Here is a 20,986-nt window from a genome sequence, read left to right on the forward strand (position 1 = left end):
GAAAAAAGAGTTAAATTCATCTTAAAGGATTCTTATCAAGCATGTAATGTTTAATGTTATGTGTTTGTGTAAAAAAAAAAGAAAGAAAAAGATATATTGATACTACATGTTTTTTTTGTTTTTTTTTACAATCTCTAAAGTCAACATTGGTATCCACCTCAAAAACCCAGCATCAGTTGGGCTATATTGTGTAGCATATCAGGTTATACACTGTTACATGACTTCTGACAGTGTGTCTTTTCTCTCATCAGCTCTATTGCAGCTCTGTATTTCCAGTCAGCCATGATGTCAGTACAAACTCCTCCTCTCTCCCGCTCTGGCTCCTCCCCCTCTAATGTGGGTCTGGCCAATCGCAGCGGCCCCTCCACCACCCCTCCCACCTCCCTCAGCCTTCGCTCGTCATACAACCAGTTGCTTGGGCGAGATGTCATCAAGGAGTCCATGGAAACTGGAAGTTCGGCCACCTTGCCAAAGAGCCGTCAGAGGTACGCAATGACCAGTGTGCGGAGCGCCATGGGGATAAGTGACAACTTGGCTTTGTCTTCTAAAAACCAACCTGTGACCAGAGGGAGGGGTCTCCCCACCAAGTCCTCCTCCAGTTCTGCCCTCTACTCCTCCTCGTCCTCCTCCTCGCTGTTTAATACAAACAACCCCAAACTGGCCAAGAATGGGGCCAACATGCAGAGACGAGCTGAGAGTCAGCAGCTGGAGCTAAGCAGGGCCAATACAGAGGGCAAAATTCACAATGATCCGATCAATAACCCCAGTTCTGACTGGCTACAGTTTGGAAAAGACAACTCCCAGCTGCCCCCGTTCCGTAGAAGGACCAAAAGCTTCTTGGAGTATCATGGGAAGGGCTGGGATCTGGACCTCAGTTGGGGCAACAAAGATGACAAGGAGGAGAAGAAGCAGCAGCCTCCCCCAGAGAAGGAGCAGAGCAGCCCTGCCAAGGAGAGGGAGAGCCAGAAGGAGGAGAAGACCACCAGCAAGCAGACCTGCCAGGAAGAGAAGGAAGAGGTGGAGCCAGTGGTGGAGGAGGTGGAAGAGGAAGATGACCCCACACCTACACCAAGGCAGCCCCTTCTACCAGTGGTGGTGGAAGCTCCGCTGTCCCCCACATCCTCCTCCTCCTCCACCAACAGCCCAGAGTGGGTCCCAGACCACCAGAACCACCACCAAAACCAGGCCCCAGTCCAGGTCAGAGAGGAGCTCTGTGCCCAGGTTCAGGCTAGTCCACGCAGCCCTGCAAAGCCCCCCAGAAGCTCCCAGCCCCGGGTAATCAAGGTTGAGCTGCACCCCAACAACGAGAACCAGTTCCTGCAACAGTACCCGCCTTCTTCCCCTAAACAGGCCAGGGCTGCAGAAAGGAACACCCCAACCAGGAACCGGGCACCCCCTGCCCTGCCAGATCCTGAAGCAGTGATGGGGCTCCCTAAAGTGGGCTTAAGAATGGATCTGACTCCTGAAACTCCATCAGAGGATGAAGACTCCAGTTGGACCACCCTGTCCCAGGAGACGCCCTCTCCTCAGACTCCACGGGAGACAGGTTCGATATGCGTGTGCTTGTCTTTTCATCTGAAATTTACCAAAAGCCTCAGTTTGCTTCAGTTTCTTTGTTAAACCATTTGCATCCAAACTGCTGTTTTAATATTTCTGTTTTAGTGTTTCTGTTTTAGTATTTCTGTCTTTCATGTGTTAATCATAAAAGCATGTGCATCGACTCTTTACTACATTTCAGCATTTTATAAAGTCTGTAAATTCATATTTACATTGACTCTTTCAACATTTATACAGTCTGCCTATTTATGCGTATTGTGTTACTCCTGATCTACATTACCACCTAAACCACTATTTGCACTTACTGTATATTGGCTCTTCACTACATTCAGCATTTTATATAGACTATCTTTTCATACTTATTGTGTTATCACTGACCTACATCACTAACTAGTCACGACTTAGACTATTATTACCTTGTCACTTTCGCATATCCTCCGACTTAATTACACCTCACTTTATGCCGGCTTTGTAATGCCTACCTAATCTGCACTTTATGTAGCCTATTGTATTCTGTTTTCTTGTATTTTCTTGTATGTGAAACTGTATGTTGTCTTGCACGCTTATGCTTTTCTTGGCCAGGTCCTCGTTGGAAATGAGAACTTGTTCTCAACGGCCCACCTCGTTAAATAAAGGTTAAATAAAAAAAATTTAAAAAAAAGCTGACTGACCTTGCAAAGAGTACAGGATGTATCCTGAGGGAAGAGCACATAATGTGGAGGAGATGCTGGGCATGACCAGAGATAAGAAGAAAAGCTAATGATTGTATGAGCCGAATAACTAACCTGACTCCCAACTCCTTTAAAAAGACTGTTGAGAACAACCTTGAGTCACTTTCTGTAGTTATGCTGAAGTGCTGTAAACTGACTCTACTTGCTGCAAGTAAACAAACTTTGAGAGAACTCCAGTGATTTTGTCCATTCTTTGATAAATAATTATCCTAACATTAAGCAAAAAAGTCACTCCAGCAATACTGCTGGAACCTTCCAGGCTCCTGTGAGCCACCTAAGGGCGCAGAGAGTGATTAGGACCGACAGAAGGATAGGATACTGCAGATAGGGTGTGAAAAAGGAAAGAGAAAAAAAAGCAGAGCTGGATTTGGTAAGTGATGATTGGCAAGGATGAATGACAAGGCAGTAGTGTGTGAATATGAGGATATGGAGAGAACTATAAGAAGGCAGACAGGGAAAAGAAAACCAGCAGAGAGAGGAAGGGAGAGATGCTGTTGCCCACTGGGTCCAACTACAGGGGATGAGCCCCGGTGTTGCTATGACAACAGAAACTAAGTAGGGACAGGCTGACCATCACATAAATGTACCCTGTCCATCTCTCTGTGTGTGTACAGCCTTTTGTATGCTCATATGTCATGGTCATGTGTTTTAGCAGAGCCCTCCTGTATGATAAACTCATATGTGTTTGTGTATTGCTGTCATCCATCAGCGGATGTATGGAGTGAGGGGGACCTGCCCCCCGGCTGGCGGGAGATCTCAGACTCATCAGAGGTCTATTTCTGGCACATCCCCACTGGCACCACACAGTACCACCGACCTGTTGCCTCCGGCAACCAACACACCTCTCCCACAACTGAGCCAGACACTCAGCACGACCCACAACAGGAAACGCAGGACTCCCTCAAGCCACCAAACGAGGTGAGAGGACCCACGGACCTAACACATCTCTAACCTCACATTTTATTCAACGCTACGTGTGCAAAGCTATAGCCAGGTTCATCCACTGGGGGCTTTGAAGTATTTATTTCATTACAGTAAAGCTGAAGATTGTTTTATGTCAACATGCTCAATCTCCAGAGAGAATACACAACATTTTGTGATGCTGAATATATGAATAATAGTAGTACTATATTGTATGTTTAATGGTTCCATGGTCAGCAAACAAACTGATAGCAATTTAAACAGGATGCTTTAGGATACCTGCACATCCACATACACCATTCTGTGAGTCAGATTTAGAAAAGTTATGCTATCCTCAGTGCCATGTCTCTTCCACTCGTCTATAACATGTTAACTATGTGACTGAACCATAATAAGAAATGAATTGGTGGAAGCGGCAACAAAAAGTGCTAGTTTGCAAAAACATGTACTTATAAAATGAATCATGAAAGTTAAATCTTAATCTTGAAAATAGAAGTTGGACAAAACAATCTTAACTTATTCGTTTTTTAATTGGTTTAAACTACATCTCACAGTCTCATGCTAACGTAGCAACATCCATGAACCTTGAGATGTGATTGAAAGCTAAAAAAAAAAAAGCTAGAAGTGAGTTAAGATTGTTTTGTCAAACATTTATAAAAAATAAAAAAATTCAAAAGCAATGTTTAAAGAATTAAGTACTGACATGAAAAAAAAAAGATTAACTGTTTAACTGTTGGTCAGGGAGGAGCCTCCATTATATCAAAGGCTGATGCTATAACTGGCACATATACAATCTTAGTCCAAGATATTGAAAAGCTGTTGGTAATGATTGATGTGCACAGCATCATCAGTCTTTCTCTCATGCTGCACCCTCCCTCCCACAGCGCCCCAGCAGTCTGATATCTGACAGTTCGGTGGAGCCGGTCCCGTCCCCCTCTGGCTCTTCCTCCTCCTCCTCCTCCTCCACCCCCTACGATGATGTCACCTCTTCTGGACCAAATCTCAACACCACCACCTGCACAGCCAACGTGAGTCACAGAGTCACATTTAGGTTTTCACTTGTTGAAATTCTCTCTCTCTCTCTCTCTCTCTCTCTTAAAGTTCACATATATTTTGTGATATATAATTAATTAATTAATGGTTTTATTGATAAATTCTGATCTGAATGCGAAATTGTAAGTGTGCTTTTAGATTGTGCTGTATTTCCCCTAAAAGCTTGATGGTGTAATCTCTTCTTTTACTGTTGCATTATTAGATTGAAATGAGCAAACAGTAATCTCAATCTTGCCTGTTTTTCATCTCCTCACTAGTGTCTGATGTTAGTCTCTGAATGTCTGTCTGTTTTGCTCCAGGAGCTGAAGGACTATCCAGTCTATCCAGATCCCAGTCTGAAGGCATTTGAAGGGGCTACCCTCCGCTATGCCTCACTTAAACTCAAGTAACAAACACACACATTCTATACAGTAAAGACACATGTATCATTTCTATATGTGTGTATTTTAATGTTCTAGTTTGGGAAATATGCACTTTACTTTGACTATTTGTCATGTCTGATGTTTCCTTGCAGCGCCCCAGCCCAGCTAGAGACAGTGGACCTCAACAATACCTTCTCCGATCCAGAGGGAATGGTAAGATCAGAACATTTGATTTTGGGGACAAAATCATAAATATCTATTGCTAAAAGTAATGGTTGTACTACATCACAGTTTGCAGATTTATTTACTGATGCTCTGTCATTATCTTTCATGATGATTTTGCTCATGGACACACAACATGTGTTGTGACATAGGCTGTTACAATTATAGTCAAATGCCCCAAAATGTAGTATATGAGTCAGGGATCAAATACATTCACACATGTGAACATGCACATGCATTCAAATACTATTAGTGCTAATTAACACAGTATGTGTTACTTATACATTTGGCAACACTTTTAACATTTGATGAACACATAGTCCTCTCTTGTTAAGTCACCCTGACCGTATTTGTTTAACTAAATATCAGTCTTTGAGCAAATCATGTTTAATCATTTGTCAATGAAGGGACCTCACCAGGCTTTGTTTGCAATGATGTAATGAACCTGCTCTGGCATCCTGTCCTCTCTCTCTCTCTCTCTCTCTCTCTCTCTCTCTCTCTCTCTCTCTCTCTCTCTCTCTCTCTCTCTCTCTCTCTCTCTCTCTCTCTCTCTCTCTCTCTGTTTGTTGCAGTGCCACTCAGTGGTTACTTTGTGAACTGAGCTATGGTGAATGTGTCCCCAGCCAAACTAAAAAGCAAAGCATATAGAAACCTTTTTGACCGTAAACAAATTTCACCATGTTGCACGCTCACTTTTGGCAAATGTTGCATCATATTTTAGATTCCAAAAGTGAGATTTATAGATGCTTTACTAATTAAAATTCAAGAAAAGCTTAAGATATTCAGATATCTCAGAGGAACCCAAAAGCCATCCAAAAGAAAGAGAAATAGTTAAAGGAAAAGAGGATGGAGGATGGTACTGTAATAGCTGCCTGACACAGTCTACAGTCTACACACACACACACACACACACACACACACACACACTTGTGATGGTACAGTCGCTGCATAAAGTACTGTACCTCTGTAAGCAAAATTAATATAATAGGAACTTTGTTTGAGTAACTATGCCTGTGTGTTAGTATGTAAGTATGTGTGTGTTTTTATACTTAAGGTTAAATATAATTTCAATCTTGTGTTTGTACATTTGGCTGTGGTTTTTTTCAGTTATGGTAACAATCTATTTACCAAGTTAATTTTTGACCGGGCAAAAAGAATCAGAAAGGTGGTACAGTAATCAAACCCACAGATTAGCCAAACTTATTTGGAAGAGAATAACGAAAGGGAACAGTAAAGGCATTACTCTCTTGGTTCAACTTTAACCTACCTTACTTTCAGTAATTGTACACACACAGTTTTCCTGAGTAATGAAGGATCATTCCAACATTTTGGGTGACTTCATTGTCTTGTATTATTTATTGCAATGTGGTTTTACATAATCTATCTAAAAAACTCTGCCTTGTTTTTAACCTGTCTGTCTGACCACCCTTGTTTCTTGCCCTGTGAGATTTAATTGTAGCAATTGTCGTCCCGTTATGAAATGTCACCAATTATTTTGGTGAGAACAGTGTGATCATAGCCAACATAATGATAGCCAAAACTACTAAAACAAGACTTGTGCTAAATTGAAAACAGATTCATCCAAATGTGTGTGTTCCTTCCAGTCATTTCCAGTGCGATCTCTGGGCTGGGTGGAGATGGCAGAACAGGACCTGTGTGAGGGGAGGAGCAGCGTGGCCGTCCACCACTGTATCAGACAGCTGTCCTACTGCAGGAGGGACATACGGGACTCAGCCGGTGTCTGGGGAGAGGTCAGTGTTAGTTACACACAATATACACTATGTATACCACAGTGGAATATTGAAGAAGTTCAACCAAAGAGTGATTTGCCTTCTCAGTATAAACCTCCAAGTGTGTAGATGGACTATTGCTAATGGATTAATTTTGTTTTTGTTTTTGAATTCTCGCCCTATACTTATATGTGAATTCAACGGATCTTTGGCTGGTAGCAACCTGAAGGTTTCAAGAAATTTAAAAGAAAGATAATGAGTACAGTCCGTTCTTTCCTCTTTTTGAGGCCTAAAGAGTTTAAACTATCAATTATGTCACATATAAAGCAGGGATTAGAGAAAAGTTAGTAAAAAGGAAAACATTTTCTGTAGCAGAAACAACTTTTTTTTTTTTTTTTTTTTTTTTTTTAGCTAATTACTTCTGTTTTAATCATCTTGCATCCTTGCTTGTGGTCTTACAGGGTAAAGGGATGCTGCTGGTGCTCCAAGACCGTATGTTGACCCTCGTTGACCCAGATGATCGCAGCCTGCTCCACTCTCAGCCAATCAGTAGCATCCGTGTCTGGGGCGTCGGCCGAGACCATGACAGGTAGGTGGACATCACAAATGTCTTTCTCCTTCTATGAAACCTTGTTGTGTTGTTGCATTGCCGGGAATTCTTGGCTATTGGATCCCAATGTTTGAGTGAACTGTTGACATGCACACAAAGAAGAACAAACATAAATCAAGCTTGCTTCAAACATGCACGTAAGTGTGTGCAAACACACTAAGATACAGTACATTCTCGCTGATTCAGGAGATTGAACTAATCATCAGAGAACTGAAATCAGCCTCATTATTATTTGATGCATATTTGCACAAACTGCATTCAAAATGATCCATAATTATGCTTAATGCTCCATGTTTCCGTTCCAGACTGAGGACCTATTAATTCAGTCATTTGGCAATATCCTATGGTCTTAACCTTTAACTATTGAGCTGACAGTGTGCTTAGGCTAGCACAGCTGCTAATTGTGGGGCAAGCAAGCCCTCATTGATATGGGCCCCTGAGGGTTTCCATTAGCCAGGAGCAACCACTTCAAACCCTCACCCATAGCTTTTACACATCTGGAAACATGCTGATGTTATATACATGCATAGATGTAATATTTATGAGGCATGTTATTTTGTGAAAATATTTACTCCATACTAAAGAGACTTTGGGAGATTCACTTTGGAGATGTCACACAATGACCGTACAAATGAGAAAAGTGGTGGAGGTTTGTAGTCCAAAATAGCTGTCTGATCCTGACATGTGTAATTGACTGTTAAGGGATTGGGTGAAAATGGAGTTTGAAATAGCATCTGTGTAAAAAAGGCTTGATCTCACTTCACTCGCCCATACTCGCAGTGTCTTTTTTTATCTTATGTCTCTTTTCTCTGTCTTTCTACATATCTCTTATTTCTGTCTTTCTTCTTGTGCCACTGTAGTCTCTTTCCCACACAGAGGGATGCTGTGGGATGCACCATCCCACTCTTCTTCTCTCCTTCCCTCATATCAACAACACTACCACAACAGTAGCTGTTAGTTTGTGTGTGTGTGTGTGTGTGTGTGTGTGTGTGTGTGTGGGGGGGTGTCTCAGAGGATTGAGAACCGTTCAGTGGCTGTCTCTCTCAGTGGTAATGGATAAAGCATGTAGTGGAGGGAAGGGATGAGGGTCGGCCCAGAATAACTCTCCCTCTTATCCTTCTTTCGCTCACAGCATTACAGCTTCCACTCTCTCTTCATCCTCTCCCCACAGCAGCACTTTAAAATCTGCAGTCTGCAGTCTTCTGGTTGGTTTCAGGCTCATGATTGTGGATGTATTATACTTCCATCCTGGCTGGGAGTGTGTGTGACTTAGAAGATATTTGAAGCTCTGAGACCACAACGCACTTTCCCACTTTCTGTATATGCATCAAATTGCTTTATGTGTGTGTGTGTGTGTGTGTGTGTGTGTGTGTGTGTGTGTGTGTGTGTGTGTGTGTGTGTGTGTGTGTGTGTGTGTATGAGAGAGAGCGCGAGAGAGAAAGAACATATGAAGGTTGAATTAGTTCTGCCACTAGAGTGCACTATACTCAAAGTCTGTGCATCCAAAGATGACATAGTGCAACTGACTACACTGCTATTGAACCTTAGTTTCAAGTAAGGAAATTTTAAGCAATACAGCATGCAATCATATTTTAGACAATAGTGTTCTTCCAATTTTGTGGCAACAGTTTGGGGAAGTCTTGTTTTGTGTTTTTGACCTAAGTATACAGAAAGTTAATGACAGAGAATGCATCATTTGAACTATTGACTGCCAACTATTGAATTCTCTGGCATTTACATTCTATATTTACTCTGAAGAAACAAATATTAATGCTCATCTCAAATCAAATATTTTGTGTTTTATTAAAGGTTAAACTGAACAGATTTTAACCTTGGCCTATGTGGGGAATGTGTGTGTAGTGAGCCATGTGGTTGAGGGGGCTGGGTTGATCTGCCCATGTGTTAGCTCAGAGAGCTTTGCAGTGTTTATTAGGAGGTGATCACTAAATTATTAGTAGAATCTGTCTTACTGGTGTGTAGGTGGGTTTAGTTTATAGTCACAGTGCTCATCATAGGTCAGTGAATGAAATGTGAAAGGCTTTTAGTTATGATTATTTCACTCTACACTATGTAAGTTAACTCCTGCAGTAGAGTCATGATTGTTTTTTTGTATTTATTTACTGGTCACTTAGTGAGTTTGCCTGGTGCTGGTGCTGCAGGCTAGCAGTGTTGCTGAGATGGTGCTGTCATCTTGGTTGGTCTGTGTAGTTAGGTTCTTCTTTTTCTTAAATCTAATCTTAAAATATCTAATAAAAACATTATTTAGTGTGGAAGAACTTGAATGCTCTGAGAAGAACCTTGACCTCGATCCCATCCGGAACATTGACTTAACACCCCTGAATGGGAGCAAATCTCTGCAGGTTCATGAATCTTGTGGAAAGATTTGTGGAGTTGAGGCTGTTATAGCAACACATCAATGCCCATGGTTTTGGTGTGAGATGTTCAACAATCACAGTGTGTAGTTAGTCCACATACTCCTTCATTCTATCTAGTGTTTGACTGGCTTGAGAAACACACAAGTAGTGTGCTGAGCTGTGGCAGACGGACCTGTCTGAATGAATGAATGGAGGGTACCTCAAAGTAAAGCTCCCTGTGCTCTTCCATTTCTCTCTCCGTCTCCTGTCTCTTTCTCTATCCATCTATCGGAGGTATATTCCCAGTCTTGTCCTGAATGTTCTCTATCTCTCTCTCTCTCTCTCTCCTTCAGCTTGATTCAATATGAATGAGTCCCCCTTTCTTTTAAGCGGGCCGGGACGAGAGGGGGTTAGCTCCTCGATGAAGTCATGAGGCTATATTTGGAGCACTCAGCAAGTCCGTCACTGTGCATACTCGTGTGTACGCGTACACTTTTGCATGTATGTGTGTGTGACTGCACATGGGCTTGAATTGATGAAGTCATAGGTCTTTATCTGGAGCACTCTGTTTGTATGTGTGTGATGGTGAATGGGCGGGTGTGTCTGTGTTTTCCCCCTCTTCACCATCCCCTCTTTCTGTCTGTAATGCTCTTGTGCTATTTCCACTCTTTGTCTCCAGCGCTCTTTCTGCCTCCCTCTTGCGCCATTGGCTGCACTGCTTTGCCTCTTCTTCTTTCTGCCTCTCTTTGTTTGTCACATCGTTGCACTTTAGCGGGGATAGCCTTCCCTTTTTTTCAGCTTCAGTAAGACAAGAGAGGGAGCGACAAAGATAGCAGCAACTGAGGAAGAGGATAATATACTCCAAACAAACAGGGAGAGTGCAGGTGGGTAAAAAAGAGTAGCTGTGCTTTTGAGAGAGAGTGGAGTATTTACAGAGCGATGGAGAGCCAGTGAGGGAGAAGGAGGCAGTGTATGCTTCCCTGAGCAGGACACAGCAGGACTTTGCAGGAGGCTCTTCGTACCAGGCAAGCAAAGCAAAGAAATCCGACCGTAGAGGAAGATAGGGAGAGAAAAGGTGTAGCAGGTTAGAGGAGAAGGAGGAGGAGGAGGAGAGGGGGAAGGAAAAGGGACAGGAGAAGGGGAAAAGGAGCCCCAGAGGATTAAAAAAAAAAGAAGAAGAAGAGAGGAGGCAGACGTGAAGAGATATACCCCGGGTACCGCGGCGACAGGGCTGTAGCAATGTCACCGTGGTTTTGGTGCTAACGAGGCAAGGAAGTAATCGTCTGTAACGGGGCGAGCATGTCTGCTTGTGTGAGTACCCCTATCTTTTATACATTCAATCCTCTTGCTCTCCCCATCCATCCATCTATCCATTCCTTTACTTATAGTTATCCACTACTGCCTCTTTTTCTATCTCAACATTACAACCTGTCTCTGTCCTTTGTTGATTTCCAACTGCTCTGTTTGTGTAGAGGACACAACGCACAGATCCCAGCCCTACTTTCATTCATTAACTTTCCCCTTTATTTTTTCACTTATTTACTTCTCAGACTCCTGCTGTGTGTTTCACTTCAAGCTGTGTACTTTGTTTCTCTCTCTCCCTCTCTCCCTGGCTGGCTAGCTGTCAGGCTTATGGATGCAGGCTGGCAGCAGTGGCAGGTTTGCAGCCGGGAGACATGAGCAAGACTTTCAGGGAGCCAGATAAGAAAGAAAAAGCACAAGAGTGAAAGAAAGAAAGGAAGAGAAAGATGAAGTAAGCAAAGGGAAGATTGAGAAAAACAGGATTAAAGAGTCTGGATGTGCTGCAGGGATTTTTCAAAGTGTGTGTCACGGCTTTTTGGAGCTCTTTGATATTGCACTTAAAGTTTAAAATATTACTATTTTTGACATATCTTGCGCTGCATTCTGAATTTGAAGTTAGGTTACATACCTACTTAAAGATGTGTGTGTGTGTGTGTGTGTGTGTGTGTGTGTGTGTGTGTGTGTGCGCGCACGCGTGCCTGCGTGCGCATATGCGTGCGTAATAAATACCTTCACTGTATGCATATGTGGAATTTCACTCTCTCTCTCCATAAGATTCTCCCGTAACAAAGAGGAGGAGGAGGAAGGAGGAGGATGAGGGATGAGCAGGGAAACACTAAGCGAAGAACAAGAAGCCAGAGTTTTGCAGAGATTTACGACATTAGGGGGCAGTTCCTGCTTGTTTTCTTGTCCTTGCCGCGTGACACTTATTAGGATTGAGACTTTAGTGTTTTAAGAGCTGATGTGTGCCACTGTGATGAACGCCTTTAATAGTGACTCTGTACAGCCCTGTTGTCTCTGTGTGTGTTTCCGGCTATCAAAGGGAAATACCGTCACCTTTCTTCACTAATGGCTCATCAGCAGATGTGAGAGCGCACACAAACACACACTGATTCTACATTTCATTCATATTCATTAGTGGGCAGCAGTGCTTGCTTATTCCCTCTAGCTCTCACTTATTTCCCCCCACTGCTGACCTTCTGTGGACAGCCGTGGCATCTAGAAAAGGAACAAAAAGAGAAGAGAAGAGAAGAGACATGCAAGCCTCCAGTACCATTAATATTTTAAGGCTGAACACACTCTAGTGATCACCTCCATTTATGTCAATGAAGAGAGTTTGTATGTGCATGCTTGGGTTGTAGCAGCCCAGCTCTTCCAGTCGTGACATCCCAGTTGAGCTGCAGCTTATTTGCTGATGTCAAGGCCCCTGTAACCTTAATTAACATGCAAGGCCCCCTCTGTCGGCCCACAGGGACGGGGCCCGAATACCTAGACCCACTCGATAGACGCCAAAGTGATTGATGGCCTTTTCTCACCACTCCTGCTCCGGTTTGAGCCCCACACAGACCTCTCTCTTTCCCTGCAAGTCATCGCTCCTCCACGCCAGCTCCTTCCATCTACCCACAATTCATCACTACCACATTCTCCACACACATACACGCGCCTCGTGTCAGGAAATGTCCACCTAGCCTCCCAGAAACCCTCATTCTCTAAAGGGTCATTATGGTTGGAGTTGTGTCCCCACTCACTCTCCACCCCGGAGTCATATGTCAGTCAGACACACACACACACACACACACACACACACACACACACACACACACACAAAAAAAAAAAGACAAACAGGTACACAAAAATCTCTTCCTTCTTTCTTGCATTTACTCTCACCATCCCTTTCTTTCCCTCTCTCTCTTACATTAGCATTGTTAGGCACACCTGCTGTAATCCCTGTCTTCCTGACGGATTACTCCTCCTGTTCCTCCTATAGATCCCCTCCCTTGCCCCACCAGCCAATAAATCTCCTCCCGATAAAACCCTCGCTGTTCCCGGGCCGTGGCGGGAGCGATGTGAGGTGAGGTGATGCTGATGTTCGCTGATCATACAGGGCTGAACACAGCAGGACGCTGGCGCAGTCGGTGTCTGCCTGTTGCCTGTCTATCTATTCAGACTAAGGCGGCAGAGGTGGCTACAGACTGTTTAAGATCAATACATTTGAATACTCAACATGTTTGAAGTGCTCAATGTAGTTTTTATATTAATGTTTTCAGTAGGGCAGCTGTTGATGTGCCGAGCAGAATAAACGTATGGGGTGGTAAATTAATCTCCTATTTGGTTATTTCAATATCTCACTTTTATTTAAATTATTTATTTTGACAGAGTGAATTTAGAAGCATGCATTTATCACTTTTCTCACACATGATTTGCAAATAGATGCAGGTACATTACATTTCATTTAGCTGACACTTTTATCCAAAGAGGCTTCCAGTAAGTGCATTCAACTCAGCTAAAAACTTTAACTAGTAAAAGGGAAAAGAGTCCCAATACTTTATTTAGGAGGCCTATCAGTTATTACAATGATTACAGTTATGTAACAACTATTCTTTCCTGGGGTCCACTCAAAAGACAACTGCAGGCAGATTTCTTTTATTTTTTTTGTGAAATATATTGTGAAACTTTAATCAAAACTGAAACATTTTAAACATTCAATTTGAACATCTTTATTTCTGTGACAGCTGGGCAAACTCTCCACCCGATGAAGATCATGACGATATGATTGAAAATTGTAAATTGGGTGAACTGACCCTTTAAAATATTCAGTATATCCACTGTATTTAAAATGAGAGAGATGGCTAATTATTGTATGCTATGTGCATGAAACATAATGATTTATGGCACATGCAGCTAATTAGGTTACATGCATTTGATCACAACTGCACTGTGAGTAGAGATTGGCATAACTCTACACTTGACACCAAATCCCTGCACTCTCCTGCACACTGTCTTTATCTCTCTCTCTTACAGACACACACACACACACACACACACACACACTAGTAAGATCATGCATGGGGGCGTCATACTGAAGTGACATCTCACTGAAGCTCTGTCTCAGTTGAGAATATCGGCAGCTGTGAACAAACACACACACACACACACACACACACACACACACACACACACACTCCAGAGCAGTATGATGTATAAATGATCAAGCGCAGAGAGAACAGCAGGACATCATCTTTCTCTCTCGCCCACCCAGAATCACTCTTTCTCCCCCTCATCCCTCATTCCCCACACACACTCTCTCTGTCTCTCCATCTCGCCCACCCACCTATTTCTGCTCTTAAATATGTAATGACATACGACTAGTGTTGACACATGCGTGCTGTATGTGCTTCTTCAGCTTGTTGCCCCTCCCTCTCTCATTTGCCTCTTCCACACCGAATGCTTGGAATTGGGTCACAAAGCTGCATGAACAGAAACTGGGGTTGTGTGTTTTTCCCGTTTAGTAAAACACAATTTTCACCATCAGCTTTGTAAATCTGTGCGTTTTCTTAGAAATGATAGAGGCACTGAGGATGAATCAAACTGATGCATTGCTTTTTCTGTAAACAAAATCAAATGTCTGGTGAAATCACACAGGCAGCTATGTGTGTTGTGTATGCTGCTTAATAAACCGTAGACTTCTGTTTTATTTTTATTTTGACTTGATTCTGTCCTAGTTCTTTGCTGCCTTGAGCAATATTGATGATTGTGTTAAGTGTTTGTCTATGTCTCCCTGTGAGTGTGTGTGCGAAGAGAGACAGGGAGTATGTCTCACGTATATCACTTCTCCTCCTTCGCTGCACCCTCTGGCCCTGGGTGCTCATTTTTTCTGCTCATCTTGGTGCTGTAAACAAGTTTACGGTGTAGAGAGGTAATTACGCACAAGCATTCTGCATTAGGCCTAATGGCTGTGGGCCATGACTAATTCACCAGGTCGCAGAGGGGTTTACCCTGCTCAGTTGTCACACAGACTTTAAGTACTCCAGTGCATCTGTGGTTTTACTGGTGTTGTTATATTGAGATTCAAATTAACTCCAAAATCCTGCTCCATGGACACATTTCTGAGTGTGCCACCTCACTAGATAAGAAATAGTTTTGGGAAATATGGTTTTGAAAATTTGGTTTTCTCGCAGAAAATTAAAGCTACATTGTGTAAGAATTTCTCCCATCTAGTTGTGAAATTGTATATGACAACCAACTGAATATTACTTTCTAGCCCCTCCCATTCCGATCGCGTTTTAACTGCTACGGTGGCCGAACCCGAAATTAGCTCTTAGTATTCCTCCACTCCAATATTAACTTTGGTCTTGTTGCTTTGCCTGCCGCATTGTCGTTTTAATTCTCTTTTTTGCTTCCCTGGCGAGTAATCTCCCCCTGGCATTCGTCGTGGTGCGGGTTGCCAATGAGTGTAATAGGGCGAAAGGCGGCAGTATGTCCCTCTTTAGCTAATGTATTTTAAAGATGACTCACCCGTGTGTATGAATGATTCTAAATGGCAGATTCTACACTTACGAGAATACTTTTATTAATTGGTGGAAGTAATTACACATAAATGAGCACATATTTGTGAAAGAACAAAGTTTTTTTTTCTTTTGCTTAGAATCAACTCAAAAAATGACACTATGTCAGTTTAAGGAGAAATAATAAGATTGACGCTACTCCCTGTGTTGTATGGAGCTAGAGCCAGGAGTTGATTACCTTAGCTTAGCATTAAAAACAGCTAGCCTGGCTCTGTCCAAAACACAGTCACTGAATTGCACCATGTGTCTCATGTGTTTACAGTAATCCATACACGCAATGCCATTTTAATTGGTTTTGTGTGTTTTAAGGGGAGTTAAAGCTGGAACTATTTCTTGTACAATTTTCCCACCAAAATTAGGACATATATGCAGGTTTTTTAAATGCGGGAAACCCTGCTAAAAATAGACTCCTTTCACATTGCCAGTAGACGGGAATGCCTTTTATGGTTGTTTTTCTTTCTGGTGTGTCATCTTTGATGTCACGAATGCGGCAGAAAACAGGGTTATTAAACAGTAGAAAGCAGCCTGGAGTCCAGTGACAATGTTACAGTGGTTACTCCTCTTTTGTATCTGTTACTTATTCAGTTTCTCTTTCAAACTCGGTGCCGACTTGGAACGATGTCCGAGCGCTGCTTAAAGCAACACTATGTAACTTTTAGCTGCAGCTGTAGTTCCAATGATACAACCTGTAGGGCTAAAAGTTACATAGTGTTGCTTTAAATGGAGACGGACAGAATTCGTGGCTAGTGACAAAGAGACAAGTGACAAGGGGCGAAAATAAGCGGGTCCACATGGGTGTCATGTTTCCATCACTGCTGATCAGAGCTGGAGCCGATAAACACCCTTTAACACTGCAGAGTCATTTTTCCCAAGAATGAATGTCGATTTTAACCTTTCCCACGAAAGACAAAAGCCAGATGTTAGTGGATGTTGTTTTTTTTGTCAAGTGGGAAGGGGCTTTAGGCTTCATTTACATTGCTACATTTTGGTTTAAAAACGATAATTTTTCCTACGTTCACACCTCGCATTCACACATACTCAAAGCACAGCAATGTTAAGTGGTATCAAATTCCTCATCAATCTCTCAGCAGGACAGCAATTCATTAATTTCCCAAAATGTCAAACCCTTGATTTAAAATGAAAAACCTTATAGATACATCAGTAGGCTGATATTTTAAGGTACCTTAAGTTTTAGGTTATTTAGAAACATTATCACCATTACATAGTTTACCCACCAAGTCAAGTCAGATTAATTTATATAGTCCAACATCACACATTTGCCTCAGATGGCTTTGAAATATGACAATGATAAAACATATGACACTGTCTAATTCCCCTAATTCATATAAGGAAAAACTCCAAACAAAAACGGGAGAAGGAAGGAAACTCAGCATGGAGTGTAATTTAGGTACAAAGACTTAATATTAATAGAGCGCTGACATTCACTGAAGTTTATTTTTCCACTTGTAAAATGTTCTGCTCAGTACACCTTTGTGTATGCATGCATATAGGGGACCAGGTGCTTAAGACTCTCAAATATCAATATGGTATCGGCTTCAAAAATCCAGTATTAGTCAGCGTCTAATTAGAATATTGGATATCTTAGCATGCTAATGACACGACTGTAAAACCCAGTTAGTGGACACTAACATTGCATCAATAGTGCAGTACTGTAAAACTAAGCCAATATCTGTCAGCAGCTCTGTAGAGTCTTATTAATGGCTCTGTAAAGTGTTTACTTTGCATTCCTTTTCTCTGGTTTTATCTCTGAGTTTTAGTGGGCTTTTTATCCCCATATTCTACATTACATTACAATAAACTACAATTAACTTCAGTCATGAGCAACATACACTGTTTTCTGCAAACACAATTTTCACCACTCGTTTTCCTCATAGCAGTGTATTGCAATGTTTATTAAGTTTGGACAAATCCAAGTGGAGAACTTTTATGGCTATACATGTAGATTAGGAAGGTCCATCAACAAAATTTGAATTAGTCGAAATAAAAATGCATTTTTAGGCTGTGACAGCAGAAATGTCTATTCACTTTTTCAGCACTTGCAAAGGGAGCTTTAGGGTGGATTTTTCTTTTACTACTTCTTCTTTTAATTTAATAACTTCCTGTGTTCATATTGCCTTCCTACTGATAATATTTTTCATCATAAAAAAATTACAGAGTGCTTTCCTTTGAGGACGATTCCATGCTACATCATGTTTTTAAGTAAGCTTATAAAACAAAGCGTCAAACACAACTGTTGCAAGAAAAACCTGCCTTTTAAAAGAGAATGTTTGGAGGTAAACAGCTGCTAAATATAAATACATCCCTGCAAGGTGTTTTTTTATTCTCTTTATAATGTGATGAAAGGGCTTTCCTCTAAACCACCATCCAGCCGTTGTCTCCGCTCTAACGTACCTGTCACAGTTCAGCGTTCAAACCTCACTATGAAACTGGATCACATTCACATCCATTTTGGACTGATGCCAAAGTCACAACATTGTCCATAATCATAGAGTTACCAGTTCAGTTACAATCAGTATGTAGAACATATTTTCCCTTATGCACGCACGCGCGCGCACACACACACACACACACACACACACACACACACACACACACACACACACACACACACACACACACACACACACACACACACACACACACACACACACACACACTGTACAAACACCTGGCCCTCCCTGTCTCCCCGTCTACTTTCTGCTGACAGGAAAGTCACAAGAACTTCCTCCTCAGACATTTCTAATCAGCATTTGGCTGTGCAATTAGCATATGGAAGTCCATTAGCATAGCGCCGGGCACTACCCAGCCACTCTCTGAAAAGCTGTTTGATAATTGAAGTCTGTGTGAAGTGTGTGTGATGCCACAGCGCTCAGTGTGTTTGTGTGTGTGTGCACGTGACAGATGGTTTGGAGAGGACATGAGTCTCTGCTGAGCGATACTGGAAGCTACAGAGCAGAAGAAAGAAGAGCAGGCTGGGGCCTACTTACATTTGTGTTGTTTTCACTGCCTCTTCAAAAGCCTCTTTTACTGCAGCAGTTGTGGCCACTTAAGTTTTATTATGCCATTTTAGCACCTGAAGATGCATAGTCAAGTAATTCTGTATAAAGTTGGTCGAAACTACTTGTATTTTAATTATAAAGTATGATCAGTGAAAATAGTCTAAATTATTGAGCATTACATTTGCAAATTGTAGTGCTTTGGGCAAAAAGCCCAAAAGGAAAAAACACTGCAAAACCATCAACACTCACTCAACACAAAGCCGTTATTGCCGATGTTCCAACATTCATGAGCCTATTTAATTGTTTACTGTTTACTTATTTTTATGAATAACTGGTCAAATAAACAATGTGACATCATGTTGAGCGTAACACGAAGCTTTAATATGTATCCGTTCATTTCACACAGTTTAGCTACTCACAAAATATACAAAATCGACTCGTATTTTACCCATGCACCTTGATTAATTAAATAATAAAGAATGATGCGTATTTAAACCCCACCTTCAAAACAAAAAGAAAAAACTAAGTGTAAACTGGCCATTTTGCATGCACTTTTAAAACGGCCCCTAACTTCAGCTCGTCGCCACAGCTCATCGACCATCACTTTAAAACATGCATGCTTTGGTTGCAGCCTTCTTGCATTTATACTAACAATCAATAGTCTTATTTCATGCAGAAAACCATTATAATGGAGGCAAAGACATCAATTTCACAACTAGTCTCAGAATCCGTGCTTTACAGCGTTTTGCGTTATTGATTTTTTTCTTCTTACATTTATCATCAGCATTTGTCATCAGCATTAATCGGATAAAAAAATTTAAGGTGTAGGGATCTAAACTGGAATGTGGGAATGCATCATGAATTGAATATTACAACCTGAATTGTATGTTTTGTATGTTGTTTAAAAAATAAAGTGTTAACCACAAAAAATAGAATAGCAAAACCTGAAACCATGGTTAAATATGCAAGGGTGGAATTTTCCTTCAAGTGTACATATGCTAATGCTACTACTACACACAGTGCTGTTTGTACTACTGAGGGTGGGGTGATGTCAGAGCTGCACACACCGACGGTTCTGTGTGACTTCCTCAAACCCAGTTCACCTTACATCTGCAGCCATGACCTCATTTAATCTCCGAGTTGTACGCATCCTCTCCAGGCGAGCCTGCCTCACAGCCATCAGGATCAAAGAGAGATTGGTAGTAGTGAGTCAGTCATCCATTATTCTGCTCTGGAAATGTGTGGACTACAGAGAAAGAACACACACGAGTGGAGAGAGTATTGCTTTAACACATCTCTGCTTTCATACCTTTCATCTCGTACCTCTTTTTGCTCTCCACCTCCTCTCCGCCATTCAGCCCCTAGTGAGTCTCTCACCTCGTTGCCATTCCTCTCTGCTTCACTCCCACCTTTTCATTTTGGCTTCTCTAGCCTTTATCAATCCCCTCTCTCTGCACTTTATCTATCTATCCTCCCTCCTCACTTTCCTGCCATCTCTGAGGTCTATTTGTCTTCTGTTTGTTGATTGGCTGTCTGTTTCTCTCTACCATGTGTCACACCCTCCATTAACTGAAGTCGGGGATAACTGCTCCTCAAAGTAAGCCAACAGCTCTCTCTCTCTCTCTCTCTCTCTCTCTCTCTCTCTCTCTCTCTCTCTCTCTCTCTCTCTCTTCTTTTTCCTCTCTTTTGTGTGTCCCCACACTAAGCCACCTATTTATGAAAAAGCTGTTTATGTGTAAAAGCAACCAGTGATCACACTTCTATTTTTGAGGTTGTTTTCTTGAAGATCTAACATTTCAAAGTTACTACATTTGTTTTCTTTTCCTAATTTGGTCGGCAGATCATAAAAGATTGTATTACAGCCAACATGTAAACAGGTGTCAGCAGGGTACTGAGGTCATGTTCTTGGTAATATTTCTGGAGATTTTACAGCTTGTTATGCTGAGTTTATATTTTATGATAACACACATTGCACACTGAATTTAGGGTTTCTTAAGGCTGATTCAATTCTTTTAGACAAAATTAGTTAATTTTGTAGGCAAAAAGAAAATTTAAATTAAAGGAATTCAGTATTTACCACTTACATCAGAGCATAATGTAGGGAGTTGGAGGAAAGTAGGAAGTAGAATATTGCAGAATATGTATTTGAAGATTTAAATGAAAATTAAAAATGCTTTTAATACTCTCAAAATTGTACTTAGTTTAGTTAGTGGCTGGTCAAAAATCTCTCAGGTACGTGAGGTTCTGAAGGAGGTTCTGTCCACTCTTGCTCTCCATCATCCCAGTGTTATACTACAGCCAAACACACACTTGCGCTTCCATTTACAGACACGTTTTGTTTCTGTTTGTCTGACAACTGAATGGTTATAAACTAGTGGTTTGATCACAGCTCATAAATGCTACCAGTTAAGCAGTATGAACAGTATTACCTGCGCTGCTGCACTGAAATACTCATCAAATCGCCATTTTATGGCCGAGAACTCATCTGACAAAAGTTTGTGTGATTAGGTTCATTTACATTTTGAATAAGTGTTCATAGACAAAGTTAGAAAGATGGCT

The 20,986-nt window shown here is 41.7% G+C and overlaps 1 protein-coding gene across 3 annotated transcripts in view; it reads left to right on the top strand.

The window, feature by feature from the left end:
* Positions 1–20,986, top strand: part of apbb2a (amyloid beta (A4) precursor protein-binding, family B, member 2a) — a 38,775-nt gene that overhangs the window by 2,961 nt on the left and 14,828 nt on the right. For 2 of the 3 annotated variants that reach the window (XM_028589246.1, XM_028589247.1), the window contains 7 exons: positions 252–1,546; positions 2,998–3,206; positions 4,094–4,237; positions 4,562–4,647; positions 4,777–4,837; positions 6,451–6,597; positions 7,038–7,165. In XM_028589246.1, coding sequence (XP_028445047.1) covers positions 283–1,546; positions 2,998–3,206; positions 4,094–4,237; positions 4,562–4,647; positions 4,777–4,837; positions 6,451–6,597; positions 7,038–7,165 — 2,039 coding nt within the window. In that variant the 5' untranslated portion in view covers positions 252–282. Of the gene's footprint in view, positions 1–251; positions 1,547–2,997; positions 3,207–4,093; positions 4,238–4,561; positions 4,648–4,776; positions 4,838–6,450; positions 6,598–7,037; positions 7,166–20,986 lie in introns of those variants that run through there. The other variant, XM_028589248.1, reaches the window with a different exon arrangement.

The sequence above is a fragment of the Perca flavescens genome, chromosome 10 (genome assembly GCF_004354835.1).
Source record: "Perca flavescens isolate YP-PL-M2 chromosome 10, PFLA_1.0, whole genome shotgun sequence".
Taxonomy (NCBI): Eukaryota; Metazoa; Chordata; class Actinopteri; order Perciformes; family Percidae; genus Perca; species Perca flavescens.